The sequence below is a fragment of the Cydia strobilella genome, chromosome 2 (genome assembly GCF_947568885.1).
Source record: "Cydia strobilella chromosome 2, ilCydStro3.1, whole genome shotgun sequence".
Lineage (NCBI taxonomy): Eukaryota > Metazoa > Arthropoda > Insecta > Lepidoptera > Tortricidae > Cydia > Cydia strobilella.
This window is the reverse complement of record NC_086042.1, coordinates 30,682,557-30,699,423: the sequence shown is the minus strand read 5'-3', so window position 1 is coordinate 30,699,423 and position 16,867 is coordinate 30,682,557. Positions and strand designations below refer to the sequence as shown.

Genomic DNA, 16,867 nt, shown 5'->3' with positions numbered 1-16,867 from the left:
TAGGTTTTGCAGGTATTCGGGCACGCTGTGATACTTTAGAGCCGCCTTTATTGTTTCCCAGGGTAGGGTGTTGAATGCGTTGGAGATGTCGAGCGATACAGACATTACCACCCCACCCCGTGAAACTTCCTCTTGCGCGAAGTCTCTGACCCGCGCGATCGCGTCCAGTGTGGACCGAAGTGGGCGAAATCCGTACTGGCAGTCGCTAAGACCCGGTTGCATACTCCTGGTGAGACGAGTGGCTATTATTCGCTCAAAAAGTTTGCTCATCTCGTCGAGCAACACGATGGGGCGATAGGCCGACGGCTGATCGGGCGGGCGTCCATCCTTTCGGATCAGCACCAATTTTCCCGTTTTCCACCGTTCGGGAAACCGCCCGAGAGTTAAGCACGTAGTGAAGAGGGCTCTGACTTTCTCCTCCCATTCACTGAGTGCTATCCCCAAAACACTTCCTGGTACGCCGTCTGGCCCGGGGGCAGTTTTCTTTGAGCGGAGTTTGAGAATAGCCATCCTGAGTTCCACCTCTGTCACTGGTGGTATTTCTGTCACCACTTCTGGTAGACTTGTAATAGGCGGCATCAATGGTGGAACAAACTCGTCCCTCTGTGGGAATAGAGCTCCTACGACTCGCTCCAAGAGGTCCGGCTTGAGACTACTTGTTAGTGGGGGGGTCCAAGGTCGAAGTTTTTGCCGCACAGTCCGATACGGTCTTCCCCAGGGATCTCTATTTAGTGTCTCGAGCCACTCCTCCCACGCCGCCTCCTTGGCTTGTGCAATAGCCGTCTGCAAGACTGTACGAGCAGCCCTATAATTATCGTACAGGATATTCTCATCGGCCTCGTTTCGAGTACGCCTTCTTCTGTATCTGGTATACTGACGGCGCGCAGCCACGCAAGCGTTCCGCAGTTGTCGGAGTTCTGGTCGCCACCAGTATACCTGTTCCTTCGGTATGAAGGGTTTCGCTCTTGGCATTGCCGCGTCACAAACGCGAGTAAGAGCTGCGCCAAGATTGTCGGCTTCGTGATCTACCTGTTCTGTCACTGGGCCGGCAGGGGCTCCCCACGATTCAACAATTGCTGCCTCCTTTGCAAGTTGCCGGTCTAGTTTCCTAGTCACCCATTTCGGACCGTCTCCTGCTCTAGGTTGGGTTTGTCTGTTCGGTGTGGCTGTGGGAGTGGAGAGGTCAAACCGGATATACCGGTGATCGGACAGCGACTCCACGTCTGTTTCTACCCTCCAGTTTAGAATAGAGCGAGCAAGGGCATTGGATGCGAATGTGATATCTACGATTGATTCACCCTGCTGCCTCACGCACGTACTTTCCGCACCGGTATTGATGACATTTAGTCCAAGAGATACTGCCCACTCTTCTAGGACGTCCCCCCGAACGTTTGTAATGGGAGAACCCCATGCTGCAGATTTAGCATTAAAATCCCCAGCGACGATGACAGGGGTGGGGTTCACCTGACCAACTAGAGCTCCAATTTCAGCAAGCATTGTTTCAAAATAAACCAAGGTTTTATTTGGCGAGGAGTATACGCCGATTATGACTACACCTCCTACTACGGCAAGCACGAAACCACGACCCTTCACAGTATTTTCAAAGGGCGGAGATCCCGCTACAGTGGGGGCTATAATGGCCACTGTTTCATCAAGGTCAGAGACCCAGTCATCTCGATTAGGAACGAAATACGGCTCCGAAACGATAGCCACCCCTATACGCCACTCTGCCATGGTTTGGACCATAAGATCTTGGGCCCTGGCGCAGTGGTTGATATTCGCCTGTAGACACGAAAGCGCCATATTATTGTTCGGTGTCCATTGATTCCTCTGTAGCTAGTTGCTGGGAAGATGGGGCGGCTACCGGGCCAGGTCCTGTCTTCTTTCCTTCCCTTGTGGCAGGACGTGCCTTGCCACTTTGACAACCTTTGGCACCAATACGGTGCCCTGCCGGTTTACTAGTAGCCGTGCATATAACACACTTCGCTTCAGCGGTGCATTCTCGGGCTTTGTGGCCTGCAGTACCGCAGTTATAGCACAGGGAGCTGCGATCTACACCTCTATCGCACTTTGCCCCAACGTGGCCTGTTTCCAGGCACTTATAGCAGCGCAACGGCTTTGTTTCTAGCAATACCACTCGCGCAGAGACCCAACCCACTCTGAGCCGGCCGGATTCTAAAATTTTCTTAGCGGCTGCAACTGGGCAGCTGAGCCATAGTGATCCTGAACCGGTTCGCCCTTGTGAGATTGTACCACACTTGTAGATTGTACTAACCTAACCTAACCTAACCTAACCTAACCTAACCTAACCTACCTAAAGAAATGCCTCATCCCGCGGAACGCGAAGAACTGAAACTGACATGCCTGACAGACCAAAACGACGTTAACAATTACAGTAATTACGAAGTGCGAATTTACACTGACGGTAGTAAGATCGGGGGCGGAGTCGGAGCCTCACTGTCTATATGGCGGGGTGAAACCGAGATAAAAGCCCGACAACTGACTTTACCTAAGTTCTGCACTGTCTACCAGGCGGAACTTCTGGCTATTTGCGTGGCCACAAGAGAAGTTAAGAACAACAAAGCAAACACGTTTGGAGTCTACAGCGACTCCATGGCAGCCCTCCAAACCATCCAGAACTATAGTTGCCTCCACCCCTTAGCAGTCGAAGCGAGAGATAATATAAGAGCAATATCCCACCAAGGCAAAACTATCGCTTTGCATTGGATAAAAGCACATGCGGGGTTGGAAGGTAATGAAAGGGCGGATGAACTCGCCAAGAGAGCAGCTGCAGACTCCAAACGTAAGCGTGATTATGACCAGTGCCCGGTTTCATTCGTCAAGCGAAACATTCGTATGGCGACGCTTGACGAATGGAATCGGAGATACACGACAGGCGAGACAGCCTCAACAACAAAGTTGTTCTTCCCGGATGCGGTGGCGGCGTACAGGACGGTGCGCAAAATCGAATTCACGAATCCAATGACACAGCTAATGACAGGGCATGGTGGATTCTCCGAGTATTTACACAGATTTAAGTGCAAGGAGAACCCATCATGCATATGTGAACCCGGCAAACCGGAGAGCATTCCGCATTTAATAGCGGAGTGCCCTCAGTTTAGCACACAAAGGCACGATATAGAAAATAAGATTGAGGAAGGGATTGAGATAGAAAATATCAGTAAAATAATGCAAAACAAGAATATTAGAGATACGTTCTTAGAATATTGTGGAAAAATTGTAAGAATAGTAATAATTAGAAATAAGTAGATATATGATAAACAGTGTATATTATAATAATAAACATGATGTTTATCTGGAGTAAACAAGTATAGCTCTAATGTAAAAGACAATGCAATATGTATAATAAACAAAAAACCACCTATGTAAAATCTACTCCCGACCCATAGTAATAAGGTTAATAAGCATAAAATAATAGAATAAGGAAACAAAAATGTGAATAGCGTAAACAGAAAAAACTTACAAAGAGAGAAATGTAAAACCCGAACCACCTTGAATGGACAACAACTTGTATTCTTGATTATTTACAACCCCCAATGGAAAGACCACCAAGTACAACCCCTAAATAAATAAAGGAAGAAATAAATATATAGTATAGAACAGGCAAACGTAGCTGGGAGTCCCACCCAGAAAAAGCAATGCAAGACGATGAATGAAAGAAAGATAGTATGAAGCATGAAAGTGCGAGAAGAATAAAAGCGAGAACTGGAACGAAAGATACACGCTAACATAGGCTCCGATCATGTTGGAGGATACAGAGAAAAAAAAAAAAAAAAAAAAAAAAAAAAAAAAAAAAAAAAAAAAAAAAAAAAAAAAAAAAAAAAAAAAACCTAACCTAACCTAACCTAACCTAACCTAACCTAACCTAACCTAACCTAACCTAACCTAACCTAACCTAACCTAACCTAACCTAACCTAACCTAACCTAACCTAACCTAACCTAACCTAACCTAACCTAACCTAACCTAACCTAACCTAACCTAACCTAACCTAACCTAACCTAACCTAACCTAACCTAACCTAACCTAACCTAACCTAACCTAACCTAACCTAACCTAACCTAACCTAACCTAACCTAACCTAACCTAACCTAACCTAACCTAACCTAACCTAACCTAACCTAACCTAACCTAACCTAACCTAACCTAACCTAACCTAACCTAACCTAACCTAACCTAACCTAACCTAACCTAACCTAACCTAACCTAACCTAACCTAACCTAACCTAACCTAACCTAACCTAACCTAACCTAACCTAACCTAACCTAACCTAACCTAACCTAACCTAACCTAACCTAACCTAACCTAACCTAACCTAACCTAACCTAACCTAACCTAACCTAACCTAACCTAACCTAACCTAACCTAACCTAACCTAACCTAACCTAACCTAACCTAACCTAACCTAACCTAACCTAACCTAACCTAACCTAACCTAACCTAACCTAACCTAACCTAACCTAACCTAACCTAACCTAACCTAACCTAACCTAACCTAACCTAACCTAACCTAACCTAACCTAACCTAACCTAACCTAACCTAACCTAACCTAACCTAACCTAACCTAACCTAACCTAACCTAACCTAACCTAACCTAACCTAACCTAACCTAACCTAACCTAACCTAACCTAACCTAACCTAACCTAACCTAACCTAACCTAACCTAACCTAACCTAACCTAACCTAACCTAACCTAACCTAACCTAACCTAACCTAACCTAACCTAACCTAACCTAACCTAACCTAACCTAACCTAACCTAACCTAACCTAACCTAACCTAACCTAACCTAACCTAACCTAACCTAACCTAACCTAACCTAACCTAACCTAACCTAACCTAACCTAACCTAACCTAACCTAACCTAACCTAACCTAACCTAACCTAACCTAACCTAACCTAACCTAACCTAACCTAACCTAACCTAACCTAACCTAACCTAACCTAACCTAACCTAACCTAACCTAACCTAACCTAACCTAGGCGAAAAGAAGATCGTCACACTGATCTCGCTGGATATAGAGGGGGCCTTCGATAGCGCATGGTGGCCCGCCATCAGGGTCCGACTGGCCGAGGAAAACTGCCCCGTAGGTCTGAGACAAATGATGGACAGTTACCTAAAGGACAGAAGCGTCACGGTGCGGTATGCGGGTGAACAGCATGGTGTGGCAACTAGTAAAGGCTGCGTGCAAGGGTCGATAGCAGGACCCATCCTCTGGAATCTGCTGCTGGACCCACTGCTCAAAAGCCTCCAAAGCAGGGGCGACTACTGCCAGGCGTTCGCGGACGATGTAGCACTTGTAGTCGATGGAGACACCGCAATGGAAATCGAGGCCAAGGCCAACTCAGCTCTCGAACATGCTCGTGAATGGGGAGTCAGAAACAAATTGAAATTCGCGCCGCACAAGACCAATGCAATGCTCATTACACGGAAATTGAAGTACGACACCCCACGCCTGTGCATGGGCGGGACAAACATAGAGATGGTCAAGGAAATAAAAATGCTAGGTGTTACCATCGATGACAAGCTCACTTTCAACGCACATGTCTCGAACGTCTGCAAAAAGGCAGTGGGAATCCACAAGCAGCTCTCCAGAGCGGCAAAGGCAAGCTGGGGACTTCACCCCGAGGTTATTAGGACCATATACGTAGCGACTGTGGAACCAATAATCCTGTACGCCGCAAGCGTATGGGCCCCGGCCGCAACAAAAATAAGCGTCCAGAAGCAGCTGGCAGCGGTGCAACGAGGGATAGCGCAAAAGCTGTGCAAAGCGTACCGCACTGTCTCCCTTAACTCTGCGCTCATCCTGGCAGGGGTGCTCCCTCTTGACCTCCGAGTCCGCGAGGCGGCCTCGTTATACGAGGCCAAAAGAGGCGTACCCCAGCCAGGGTTGGGTGACTGGGAGGTGGAGAGGATGGCGCCAGCAGAAGAAATGCCTCATCCCGCGGAACGCGAAGAACTGAAACTGACATGCCTGACAGACCAAAACGACGTTAACAATTACAGTAATTACGAAGTGCGAATTTACACTGACGGTAGTAAGATCGGGGGCGGAGTCGGAGCCTCACTGTCTATATGGCGGGGTGAAACCGAGATAAAAGCCCGACAACTGACTTTACCTAAGTTCTGCACTGTCTACCAGGCGGAACTTCTGGCTATTTGCGTGGCCACAAGAGAAGTTAAGAACAACAAAGCAAACACGTTTGGAGTCTACAGCGACTCCATGGCAGCCCTCCAAACCATCCAGAACTATAGTTGCCTCCACCCCTTAGCAGTCGAAGCGAGAGATAATATAAGAGCAATATCCCACCAAGGCAAAACTATCGCTTTGCATTGGATAAAAGCACATGCGGGGTTGGAAGGTAATGAAAGGGCGGATGAACTCGCCAAGAGAGCAGCTGCAGACTCCAAACGTAAGCGTGATTATGACCAGTGCCCGGTTTCATTCGTCAAGCGAAACATTCGTATGGCGACGCTTGACGAATGGAATCGGAGATACACGACAGGCGAGACAGCCTCAACAACAAAGTTGTTCTTCCCGGATGCGGTGGCGGCGTACAGGACGGTGCGCAAAATCGAATTCACGAATCCAATGACACAGCTAATGACAGGGCATGGTGGATTCTCCGAGTACTTACACAGATTTAAGTGCAAGGAGAACCCATCATGCATATGTGAACCCGGCAAACCGGAGAGCATTCCGCATTTAATAGCGGAGTGCCCTCAGTTTAGCACACAAAGGCACGATATAGAAAATAAGATTGAGGAAGGGATGGAGATAGAAAATATCAGTAAAATAATGCAAAACAAGAATATTAGAGATACGTTCTTAGAATATTGTGGAAAAATTGTAAGAATAGTAATAAATAGAAATAAGTAGATATAGGATAAACAGTGTATATTATAATAATAAACATGATGTTTATCTGGAGTAAACAAGTATAGCTCTAATGTAAAAGACAATGCAATATGTACAATAAACAAAAAACCACCTATGTAAAATCTACTCCCGACCCATAGTAATAAGGTTAATAAGCATAAAATAATAGAATAAGGAAACAAAAATGTGAATAGCGTAAACAGAAAAACTTACAAAGAGAGAAATGTAAAACCCGAACCACCTTGAATGGACAACAACTTGTATTCTTGATTATTTACAACCCCCAATGGAAAGACCACCAAGTACAACCCCTAAAACAATTAAAGGAAGAAATAAATATATAGTATAGAACAGGCAAACGTAGCTGGGAGTCCCACCCAGAAAAAGCAATGCAAGACGATGAATGAAAGAAAGATAGTATGAAGCATGAAAGTGCGAGAAGAATAAAAGCGAGAACTGGAATGAAAGATACACGCTAACATAGGCTCCGATCATGTTGGAGGATACAAAGAGAAAAAAAAAAAAAAAAAAAAAAAAAAAAAAAAAAAAAAAAAAACCTAACCTAACCTAACCTAACCTAACCTAACCTAACCTAACCTAACCTAACCTAACCTAACCTAACCTAACCTAACCTAACCTAACCTAACCTAACCTAACCTAACCTAACCTAACCTAACCTAACCTAACCTAACCTAACCAGTCACGTGCCACCCTGCGTCGTAGCAACATCTTTTCCGCCGAGCTCCGCAGTTAAAAATTCGTGGACGTGGCAATTCTTACCCGATCGGGACAAAATAAACGTCAGTGTGTGCGGAATAGTGCGGCCGATCTATTGGATTACAGTGAGTGTACGGCAGTGCTCAGTGAAAACCGCAAAGTGCAATAAACCACGTTTTTAGAGGTTAAACACCTTCAAACAGCCGTCTACAGCCTCACAGGACATCGGTATCGCTACTTGCGATACATCGCCGGAAGCGCCTCAACGAGCCCCACAATTTGACACCCCGCACGCCTCCGGGCGACACACCGTTGGAGCACAAAAGCCAAAAAAACAAAAACCACGTGGCGGCGTGGTCGAAGATCCAGCGGTGTTCGGCTGATTCTGACGACGCAGCAAGAAGGAACACATCTCCAGGACACGTACGGTACCTTTTTTGGAATTTTTGGACAGTCAGTTTTCAAGACATTAACTTTTCAAAATTAAAACTTTGAAGTGCAATAGTGAAAAATCTTCAGGCAGACGATATACTTTTCGCATTAGATCCTGTTGCGCGCTTACAAGAAGAAGAGTTCTACAAAGTTTGGAAAATTTTTGGACAATATTTCACATAAAAAATTTAGTTTAAATATATTTTTAGAAAAATTAAGTCTGCATAAAATATTTGTATTGTACGTGTCTGTATTATTATTGTCTATTGTAGGTGTATATTTTATCTTAATTTTGCAATTTTTTGTGTATTTTTATGTCAAGCGGTACCGGAGTTATCGAATTTTAATTCATTTTTGGCCTTAAATTCCAAATTAATAAAAAATATTGTTTTTTCTTCATAAAATCAGGTTTAGAATAGTAATACCACCTTGGGAAACCGAAAACCCGGACCCCGTAGCGTGTAAATTCAGCAGATACCGGTTTTTCCGCCATTTTATTTTTTCGATACCAAATTTCAAATAGGTTTTTCTCGGGTACCGTTTGACGTACAGATCTCGGATTTTCACCCTAGGCATAACTTTTTTACCAAGAACCGATATTTACCGGTTTTGGGTGAATATCTCAATAATTATTTTTAAGGACTGAGACCACTTTTAAAGAATAGAGGAGATAAGGCCAATAGTAGGAGAGAAAACCCGAACCTCCTCCGACCAACGGTTCCCAAGTTATAGGTCTTCAAACATTGACATTGACAGTTCGGCGGCCATCTTGCCTATTTTCAACTAACGATAACTTGGCAACCGAGGGTGCTAGAGACACGCGGTTTTCTTTGCAGAGAACACACGAGGCCAAACAACCGTCCCCAACGGTTTTCGGGAGTTTTCAAGACAATTTTGGACTGAAAATTCCTGAAAATTTTGGAGATCTGAAAGTGGTCCCAGACGCTAGAATAAGTCTAGCTTAGTAGCCCTAGCCAAAATCCAGGCTTTCTACGACCCCCGGAAGCGAAGATACGGGCGGTCAAAGTTCGACTTTGACAGTTCTCGCCGCCATCTTGGAAAAATCTAAACAGCCATATCTTCCTAACGGTAGGTCGTGGAGAGCTGCGGTTTTCAAGTCTCATACCAGCGCGGGGCCCTCTACGTGGAGACTCACCTTTCAGGACTCCTTCAGGACTTTCAGGAATTCATAGTCAATAAAATTTTCAGTCCTGAAGGGTGACTCAAAGGATAGGGCTTACCGAGACGAGAAAAACGAGCCCAAGCACGGTAGGATTGGCCGAAGGGTTCCCGAGTTACGGACAGATACCCAATCCGATACCGGTTTTGGGGACCGATACCGAAAATTTTGAACCGCCACTGCTCGGAAACCCGTTGGACTGGTCCGGTCGTGTTTGGTACCGTTGGAAAGGTCTCGGAGAGAGCTATCTTTTGGGTTTGGAATTTTGGCTCTACGTAGAGTTCAAAAATATAAACTAGATTTTAAGTAGTTTTAAGACTAAATATAGAGTCAGAGACTCTAGTAGCCTTATTTAGCAGTAGAAAGCCGACAGTAGAGCTGCGACTCTACATTAAGACACAACAACTTTCAATATTTCTAATATTTTCAATATTTTCTTCGCGCTTTAGACAGCACCCCCTCTTTACAGGGGTGATAAATAAACATATATACAATAGGGTAACTGACTGAAAGTCGGTCCTTATTGACTGACCCAGCAAAACCTCCAACAATGATAGGATTTAGAACACCGGTCAAAAAGGCCACCAAATCTCCGTCAAAAGACACGGCTAAGAGCCCGAACAAAAGTGTCAGAAGGAGCATTGACAAATGGGAAGCGGCTAGCGGGGATGTTACTCAGACTTTGATCCCCACAGTCATCCCAACAACATCGCAGGCTGGGCCTGCAGGAGTTCCACCCCAAACAAGACAAGCTATCCCAAACTCGGTGGAAAAAGGCCCGCAGCGGAGAGTAGCGGAGGCCAGGGCTCTGCTTGAGAAAGCAAAGGCTCAAATGAAGTTGTCAGGGAATATTAAAAGGGAAATAAAAGCCACCGTCCAGGAAGTAATTGAACAAATGTATAATATAGTGAAGGAATTGGCAAAGGACTTAAAAACAGAACAGGATAGAAAAGAGAGTTCCGGGAGGGTGGTGCCTGGAGCAACTGCTTCAGACACAACCTTCACGCTGGATGAGGAGCAAAACCGGCCTCCAAACACAACGAGAGAAAGAGAGGTAGACGAAAGGAGATGGACGAATGAAGAAGAAGCTCGAGAGATTAAAACTCTCATACAACGAAATACCTTGTTGCTAGAGGAAAACACAGCAAAAATGGACGAGCTGAAGGCCTCGATGGAGACCCAGCGGGAAACCCTAGAGAGGGTGGCGACGACCGCGACGTACGCAAGCGTAGCGGCGGCGGCCCCAAACACGGCGCAGGGTGCAGGACCAACCTCCAGGAGAGGTACTCTGCACTCGGTGGTCGTAACCTCGACGGACGAAACCGAAACGGGAGACGAGGTCCTCGGCAAGATAAGGAAAGCGGTGGACGCCAAGGACGGGTGGATCAAGGTGGAAAGGGTACGGAAAGCAAAAGATAGGAAAATCATAATGGGGTTGGCAACTAGGGAGGAAAGGGAAAAGATTAAAGAAAGGCTAGCGAAAGAGGGAACTAATCTCGTCGTCGAGGACGCGAAGAATAAGGACCCCCTTCTGGTCCTTAGGAGTGTCCTCACTATAAACTCCGACGAGGATATAGTGAGGGCTCTAAGGAACCAGAACAAGGGAATTTTCCGCGACCTCGAGGATGAAGAGAACAGGGTGGAAATTAAATACAGAAGGAGGACCCGAAACCCACATACTTGTCACGTTGTGGCCTGTGTCTCTCCCATAATATGGCAGAGGGCGACGGGGGTGGGAACCGTCCATTTGGACCTCCAACGCGTAAGGGTGGAAGACCAGACGCCATTGGTGCAGTGCACTCGCTGCCTGGGCTTCGGCCACGGCAAGCGATACTGCACTGCAGCAGCGGACTTATGCAGCCACTGCGGTGGTCCCCACCTACGCTCCGAGTGTGCTGACTGGCTCGCGAGAGTCCCTCCGAAGTGTCAAAACTGTGAAAAGGCCGAATTGGAAGACACAGAGCACAACGCGTTCAGTCTGGCTTGCCAAACACGCAAAAGATGGGACGAAATAGCAAGGTCGAGCGTGGCATATTGCTAAAGGCGCCCCTGGCAATCCAATACTTTACCAGCTTGCACAAGCTAACCTGCAGCGAAAGAAACTTGCCACTGAGGAGCTCTATGCAGAGGCGAAGCAGCGAGGTATCGCTGTCGCGCTTCTCCAAGAGCCCTATGTAGGAGGGGCAAAAGTGACAAGAAGCTACAAGGGAGTACGAATCTTCCAGGGCACTGGCGCGGGGGAGGGAACAGTAAAGGCTGCGATCGCCGTCTTTGACGACGACATTAAGGTAACACAATACCCGAAACTCACCACCGACAATGTTGTAGCAGTGAGCATCCAAACCAGTGCCTGGGAAGTCGTACTCGTTTCCCTGTATCTTGAACCAGACCAACCCATGGAACCCCACCTTGAGCAACTTGAGAAAGTCGCAAAAGAACTAAAACCGCAGAGGTGGATAATAGGAGGAGACTTTAATGCGAAAAGCACCTGGTGGGGTAGCCCTGTAGTCGATGGCAGAGGGGAACAGCTGGCCACTACACTGGATGAGCTTGGCCTGAACATACTTAATAGAGGGGATACTCCAACATTCGACACCGTGAGAGGCGGCAAACACTACACAAGCTATGTTGATGTAACGGCCTGCTCCATTGACATACTGGACCTGGTAGACGACTGGAGAGTTGATCAGGGGCTGACAAGCTCGGACCACAACGGCATTATATTTAAAGTCAAGCTGACAAAACTGGTTGGCATAACGGTACAAAGGACAACAAGGAAATTCAACACTAGGAAAGCCAATTGGTCTGAGTTTTATGGAAAATTCAGAAAATTGCTGCAAGATCACAAAATAGTAAAATCAGAAATAGAAAGCTTAAACAACAATATAAAAATAGAAAAAGTAGTAACAGAATTTAACGCTGCAATAGAAGAAGCCTGTATATCGTCTATGCCTAAAAAGAAAGTCAAACAACAACTTACATTGCCGTGGTGGTCCGAGGAACTCGCCAAAATGAAAAAAGGGGTCGCTACCAGGAAGCGCAGGATAGGGTGTGCTGCCCCAGTCCGGAGGTCAAAAGTAGTAGAAGAGTACGTACAATACAAAGAAGAGTATGAAAGGGCAGCGGCAAAAGCGCAAGTGGACAGTTGGAAGGACTTCTGCCATAAACAAAGCAGAGAAGGGGTCTGGGAGGGCATCTACCGGGTAATTGGAAGAACCGCAAGCAGGGAAGAGGACTCACCGCTAGAGAAGGATGGAGTAGTGCTCGATGCGAAGAGTTCAGTGCGCCTGCTAGCGGAAACTTTCTACCCCAAGGACTGTACCACTAGCGACAATGACTACCATCGTCAAGTGAGGGAGAGAGCCGACATTGTGAACGACGGGGAGCAAGATAACACTTGCGAACCCTCGTTCACAATGGCGGAACTGAAACGTGCGTACGACTCCTTCAACCCAAAGAAAGCCCCAGGGGAGGACGGCTTTACCTCTGATATTTGCCTTCACGCCATAGAAACGGACCCAGAGACGTTCCTTGCACTGCTTAATAAATGTTTAAGCCGAGGATACTTCCCTAGGGCTTGGAAAACCGCAACGGTGGTGGTCCTCCGAAAGCCTGGTAGAGGAGACTATACAACGCCCAAATCGTACAGGCCAATAGGACTGCTTCCGATCATGGGTAAAGTGTTTGAGAAGATGGTGGTGAACAGGCTAAAGTTTTACTTGCTGCCCCAAATGAGTGATCGCCAATACGGGTTCATGCCACAGCGCAGCACCGAGGACTCCCTTTATGCCCTAATGAAATACATACGAAAGAAATTAGACTCTAAAAAGATCGTAACACTAATATCACTGGACATAGAGGGGGCCTTCGATGGTGCTTGGTGGCCGGCTATCAGGTCCCGGTTGGCGGAAGAGAATTGCCCAGTTGAACTGAGACGCGTAATCGATAGCTACCTCACAGACCGAAGAGTAACAGTTAGATACGCGGGAGAGCAATACAGTCTGGACACCACCAAGGGATGCGTACAGGGATCGATAGCGGGCCCCATTCTGTGGAACTTGCTCTTGGACCCACTACTTAAAAGTTACGGGCAAAGGGGCGACTACTGCCAGGCATTCGCAGACGATGTCGTACTTGTCGTTGATGGGAATACCGCTCTGGAAATTGAAACGCGCGCAAACGCTGCTCTCGACCATGCTCGGGAGTGGGGTGTCAGTAATAAGCTTCGATTCGCACCGCATAAAACTAATGCAATGGTAATTACACGGAGGCTCAAGTATGACACCCCTCGACTGAGTATGGGCGGAACCAGCATCGCCATGGTAAAAGAGATGAAATTACTTGGTGTAACCATCGACGACAAGCTGACTTTTAACAGCCATGTTTCGAATGTCTGCAGGAAAGCGATAGCAGTCTATAAACAGCTATCTAGGGCTGCCAAGACAGACTGGGGGCTCCATCCTGAAGTCGTAAAAATAATATATGTGGCAACCGTAGAGCCCATCATACTGTATGCCGCTAGTGTTTGGGCGCATGCTGCAAACAAATTGGGTGTCCAAAAGCAGTTGGCAGTGGTGCAACGCGGAATGGCGCAGAAGATATGCAAGGCATACCGCACCGTGTCCCTCAACTCGGCGCTGGTTCTGGCGGGGATGCTCCCTCTTGACCTCCGAGTCCGAGAGGCGGCTTCGTTGTACGAAGCCAAGAAGGGAGAGTCTCTGCCTGCCCTGTGGCCTGGAGATAGAGAGGTGGAACAAATGGCATCCGCAACTGAAATGCCTCATCCTGCGGATCGCGAAGAATTGAGGGTGGTTCGCCTGGTGAACCAAGACGATGTGAACTCGAACAGTGAGTTCGATGTGCGAATATTTACCGATGGCAGCAGGCTTGAGGGCGGGGTTGGAGCCTCACTTTCTATTTGGAAGGGAGAAACCGAAACCAAAGCCCACAAGCTTGCTCTATCGAGATACTGTACGGTTTACCAGGCGGAGCTCCTTGCCCTGTGCAGGGCCACTAGGGAAGCAAAGAAGTATGCCGAGAAATCGTATGGAGTCTACAGCGACTCTATGGCAGCCCTTCAAACAATACAAAACCACAGTTGCCTTCACCCCCTCGCTGTAGAGGCCAGAGAGAATTTAAAAGCTATGTCTCTCCAGGGTAAGGTAGTCACCCTACACTGGATTAAAGCTCACGCAGGGTTAGAAGGCAACGAGCGGGCAGACGAGTTGGCGAAAGGAGCAGCAGTAGGCTCCAAACGAAAGCCGGACTATGACCAATGCCCGGTTTCATTCGTCAAGCGTAGCATTCGCATGTCGACGCTTGACGAATGGAATCGGAGGTATAAGTCTGGCGAAACGGCTTCCATCACGAAGTTATTCTTCCCAGATGCAGTGGCGGCTTATAGGGTGACAAGGAAATCAGAGCCAAACAACCTAAAGACGCAGTTGATGACGGGACACGGTGGATTCTCTGAGTATTTAAACCGCTTCAAGTGCAAGGAGAGTCCATCGTGCGTCTGTGACAACAATACGCAAGAAACGGTGCCACATATAATATTTGAGTGTCCAGTTCATGATAGTGAGCGCTTTGATATGGAGCAAAAAATTAAAATTAGTATAACTGCCGACAAACTACACAACATAATGGCTAGTGCGGAAATGGACCAATTTATAGAGTTCTGCTTAAAAATTGTGAGAAGAGTCGTAAAAAGAAATAAAACTAGATAGAAATATATGTTTTTAAAATATAGTAAATATATTTAAGAAAAACATAAAAAACCCAGTAGAAATAATCAAAAGAGAGAGCCAAACTCGTGTCATAAGAAACGCACAATATGTATATTAGATTTAAGATAATAATACAATAGCGAATATATGAAAAATGTAACATAGATAATAATATTAAATATAAGCATGTAATAAGAAATTGTATAAAAAGCGCTACCCATGCAGTGAGCACTCATGAATAAAGTTCAAACCCTGTGTTTCCTTATTTTTCCCGAATAGTAAGTAATAAGTAATAAGCTGATAGGTGGGACTACCCACATAAGGAACGAAAGAGATGAATGAAAGAAAGATCAAGTATGAAGTATGCTAGTACGAGAGGTATACAAGCGAGAACTGGTATGAATGAAAAACTAGCTAGGCAAAGTCTCCGATCATGTTGGAGGAGCACTTAAAAAAAAAAAAAAAAAAAAAAAAAAAAAAAAAAAAAAAAAAAAAAAAAAAAAAAAACCTAACCTAACCTAACCTAACCTAACCTAACCTAACCTAACCTGAACTGAAATGCCTCATCCTGCGGATCGCGAAGAATTGAGGGTGGTTCGCCTGGTGAACCAAGACGATGTGAACTCGAACAGTGAGTTCGATGTGCGAATATTTACCGATGGCAGCAGGCTTGAGGGCGGGGTTGGAGCCTCACTTTCTATTTGGAAGGGAGAAACCGAAACCAAAGCCCACAAGCTTGCTCTATCGAGATACTGTACGGTTTACCAGGCGGAGCTCCTTGCCCTGTGCAGGGCCACTAGGGAAGCAAAGAAGTATGCCGAGAAATCGTATGGAGTCTACAGCGACTCTATGGCAGCCCTTCAAACAATACAAAACCACAGTTGCCTACACCCCCTCGCTGTAGAGGCCAGAGAGAATTTAAAAGCTATGTCTCTCCAGGGTAAGGTAGTCACCCTACACTGGATTAAAGCTCACGCAGGGTTAGAAGGCAACGAGCGGGCAGACGAGTTGGCGAAAGGAGCAGCAGTAGGCTCCAAACGAAAGCCGGACTATGACCAATGCCCGGTTTCATTCGTCAAGCGTAGCATTCGCATGTCGACGCTTGACGAATGGAATCGGAGGTATAAGTCTGGCGAAACGGCTTCCATCACGAAGTTATTCTTCCCAGATGCAGTGGCGGCTTATAGGGTGACAAGGAAATCAGAGCCAAACAACCTAAAGACGCAGTTGATGACGGGACACGGTGGATTCTCTGAGTATTTAAACCGCTTCAAGTGCAAGGAGAGTCCATCGTGCGTCTGTGACAACAATACGCAAGAAACGGTGCCACATATAATATTTGAGTGTCCAGTTCATGATAGTGAGCGCTTTGATATGGAGCAAAAAATTAAAATTAGTATAACTGCCGACAAACTACACAACATAATGGCTAGTGCGGAAATGGACCAATTTATAGAGTTCTGCTTAAAAATTGTGAGAAGAGTCGTAAAAAGAAATAAAACTAGATAGAAATATATGTTTTTAAAATATAGTAAATATATTTAAGAAAAACATAAAAAAACCCAGTAGGAATAATCAAAAGAGAGAGCCAAACTCGTGTCATAAGAAACGCACAATATGTATATTAGATTTAAGATAATAATACAATAGCGAATATATGAAAAATGTAACATAGATAATAATATTAAATATAAGCATGTAATAAGAAATTGTATAAAAAGCGCTACCCATGCAGTGAGCACTCATGAATAAAGTTCAAACCCTGTGTTTCCTTATTTTTCCCGAATAGTAAGTAATAAGTAATAAGCTGATAGGTGGGACTACCCACATAAGGAACGAAAGAGATGAATGAAAGAAAGATCAAGTATGAAGTATGCTAGTACGAGAGGTATACAAGCGAGAACTGGTA

General features: G+C 45.9%; 3 protein-coding genes across 3 annotated transcripts; all 3 read left to right on the top strand.

Annotated features, from left to right (window-relative positions):
* The first annotated feature begins 2,322 nt into the window (after positions 1 to 2,322).
* LOC134755331 (uncharacterized) lies at positions 2,323 to 3,270 on the top strand. The gene has a single exon (XM_063691797.1). It carries the CDS (start codon positions 2,323 to 2,325, stop codon positions 3,268 to 3,270), a length of 948 nt encoding a protein of 315 aa, XP_063547867.1.
* A 1,854-nt stretch (positions 3,271 to 5,124) lies between these two features.
* On the top strand, positions 5,125 to 8,003 carry LOC134755330 (uncharacterized). The gene is made up of 2 exons (XM_063691795.1): positions 5,125 to 6,873; positions 7,803 to 8,003. Exons 1-2 carry the CDS (start codon positions 5,125 to 5,127, stop codon positions 8,001 to 8,003), a joined length of 1,950 nt encoding a protein of 649 aa, XP_063547865.1.
* A 1,779-nt stretch (positions 8,004 to 9,782) lies between these two features.
* On the top strand, positions 9,783 to 14,958 carry LOC134755329 (uncharacterized). Its single transcript, XM_063691794.1, has 2 exons — positions 9,783 to 11,213; positions 11,305 to 14,958. The coding sequence occupies exons 1-2, from the start codon at positions 9,783 to 9,785 to the stop codon at positions 14,956 to 14,958; spliced, it is 5,085 nt and encodes a 1,694-aa protein (XP_063547864.1).
* Positions 14,959 to 16,867: the final 1,909 nt, after the last annotated feature.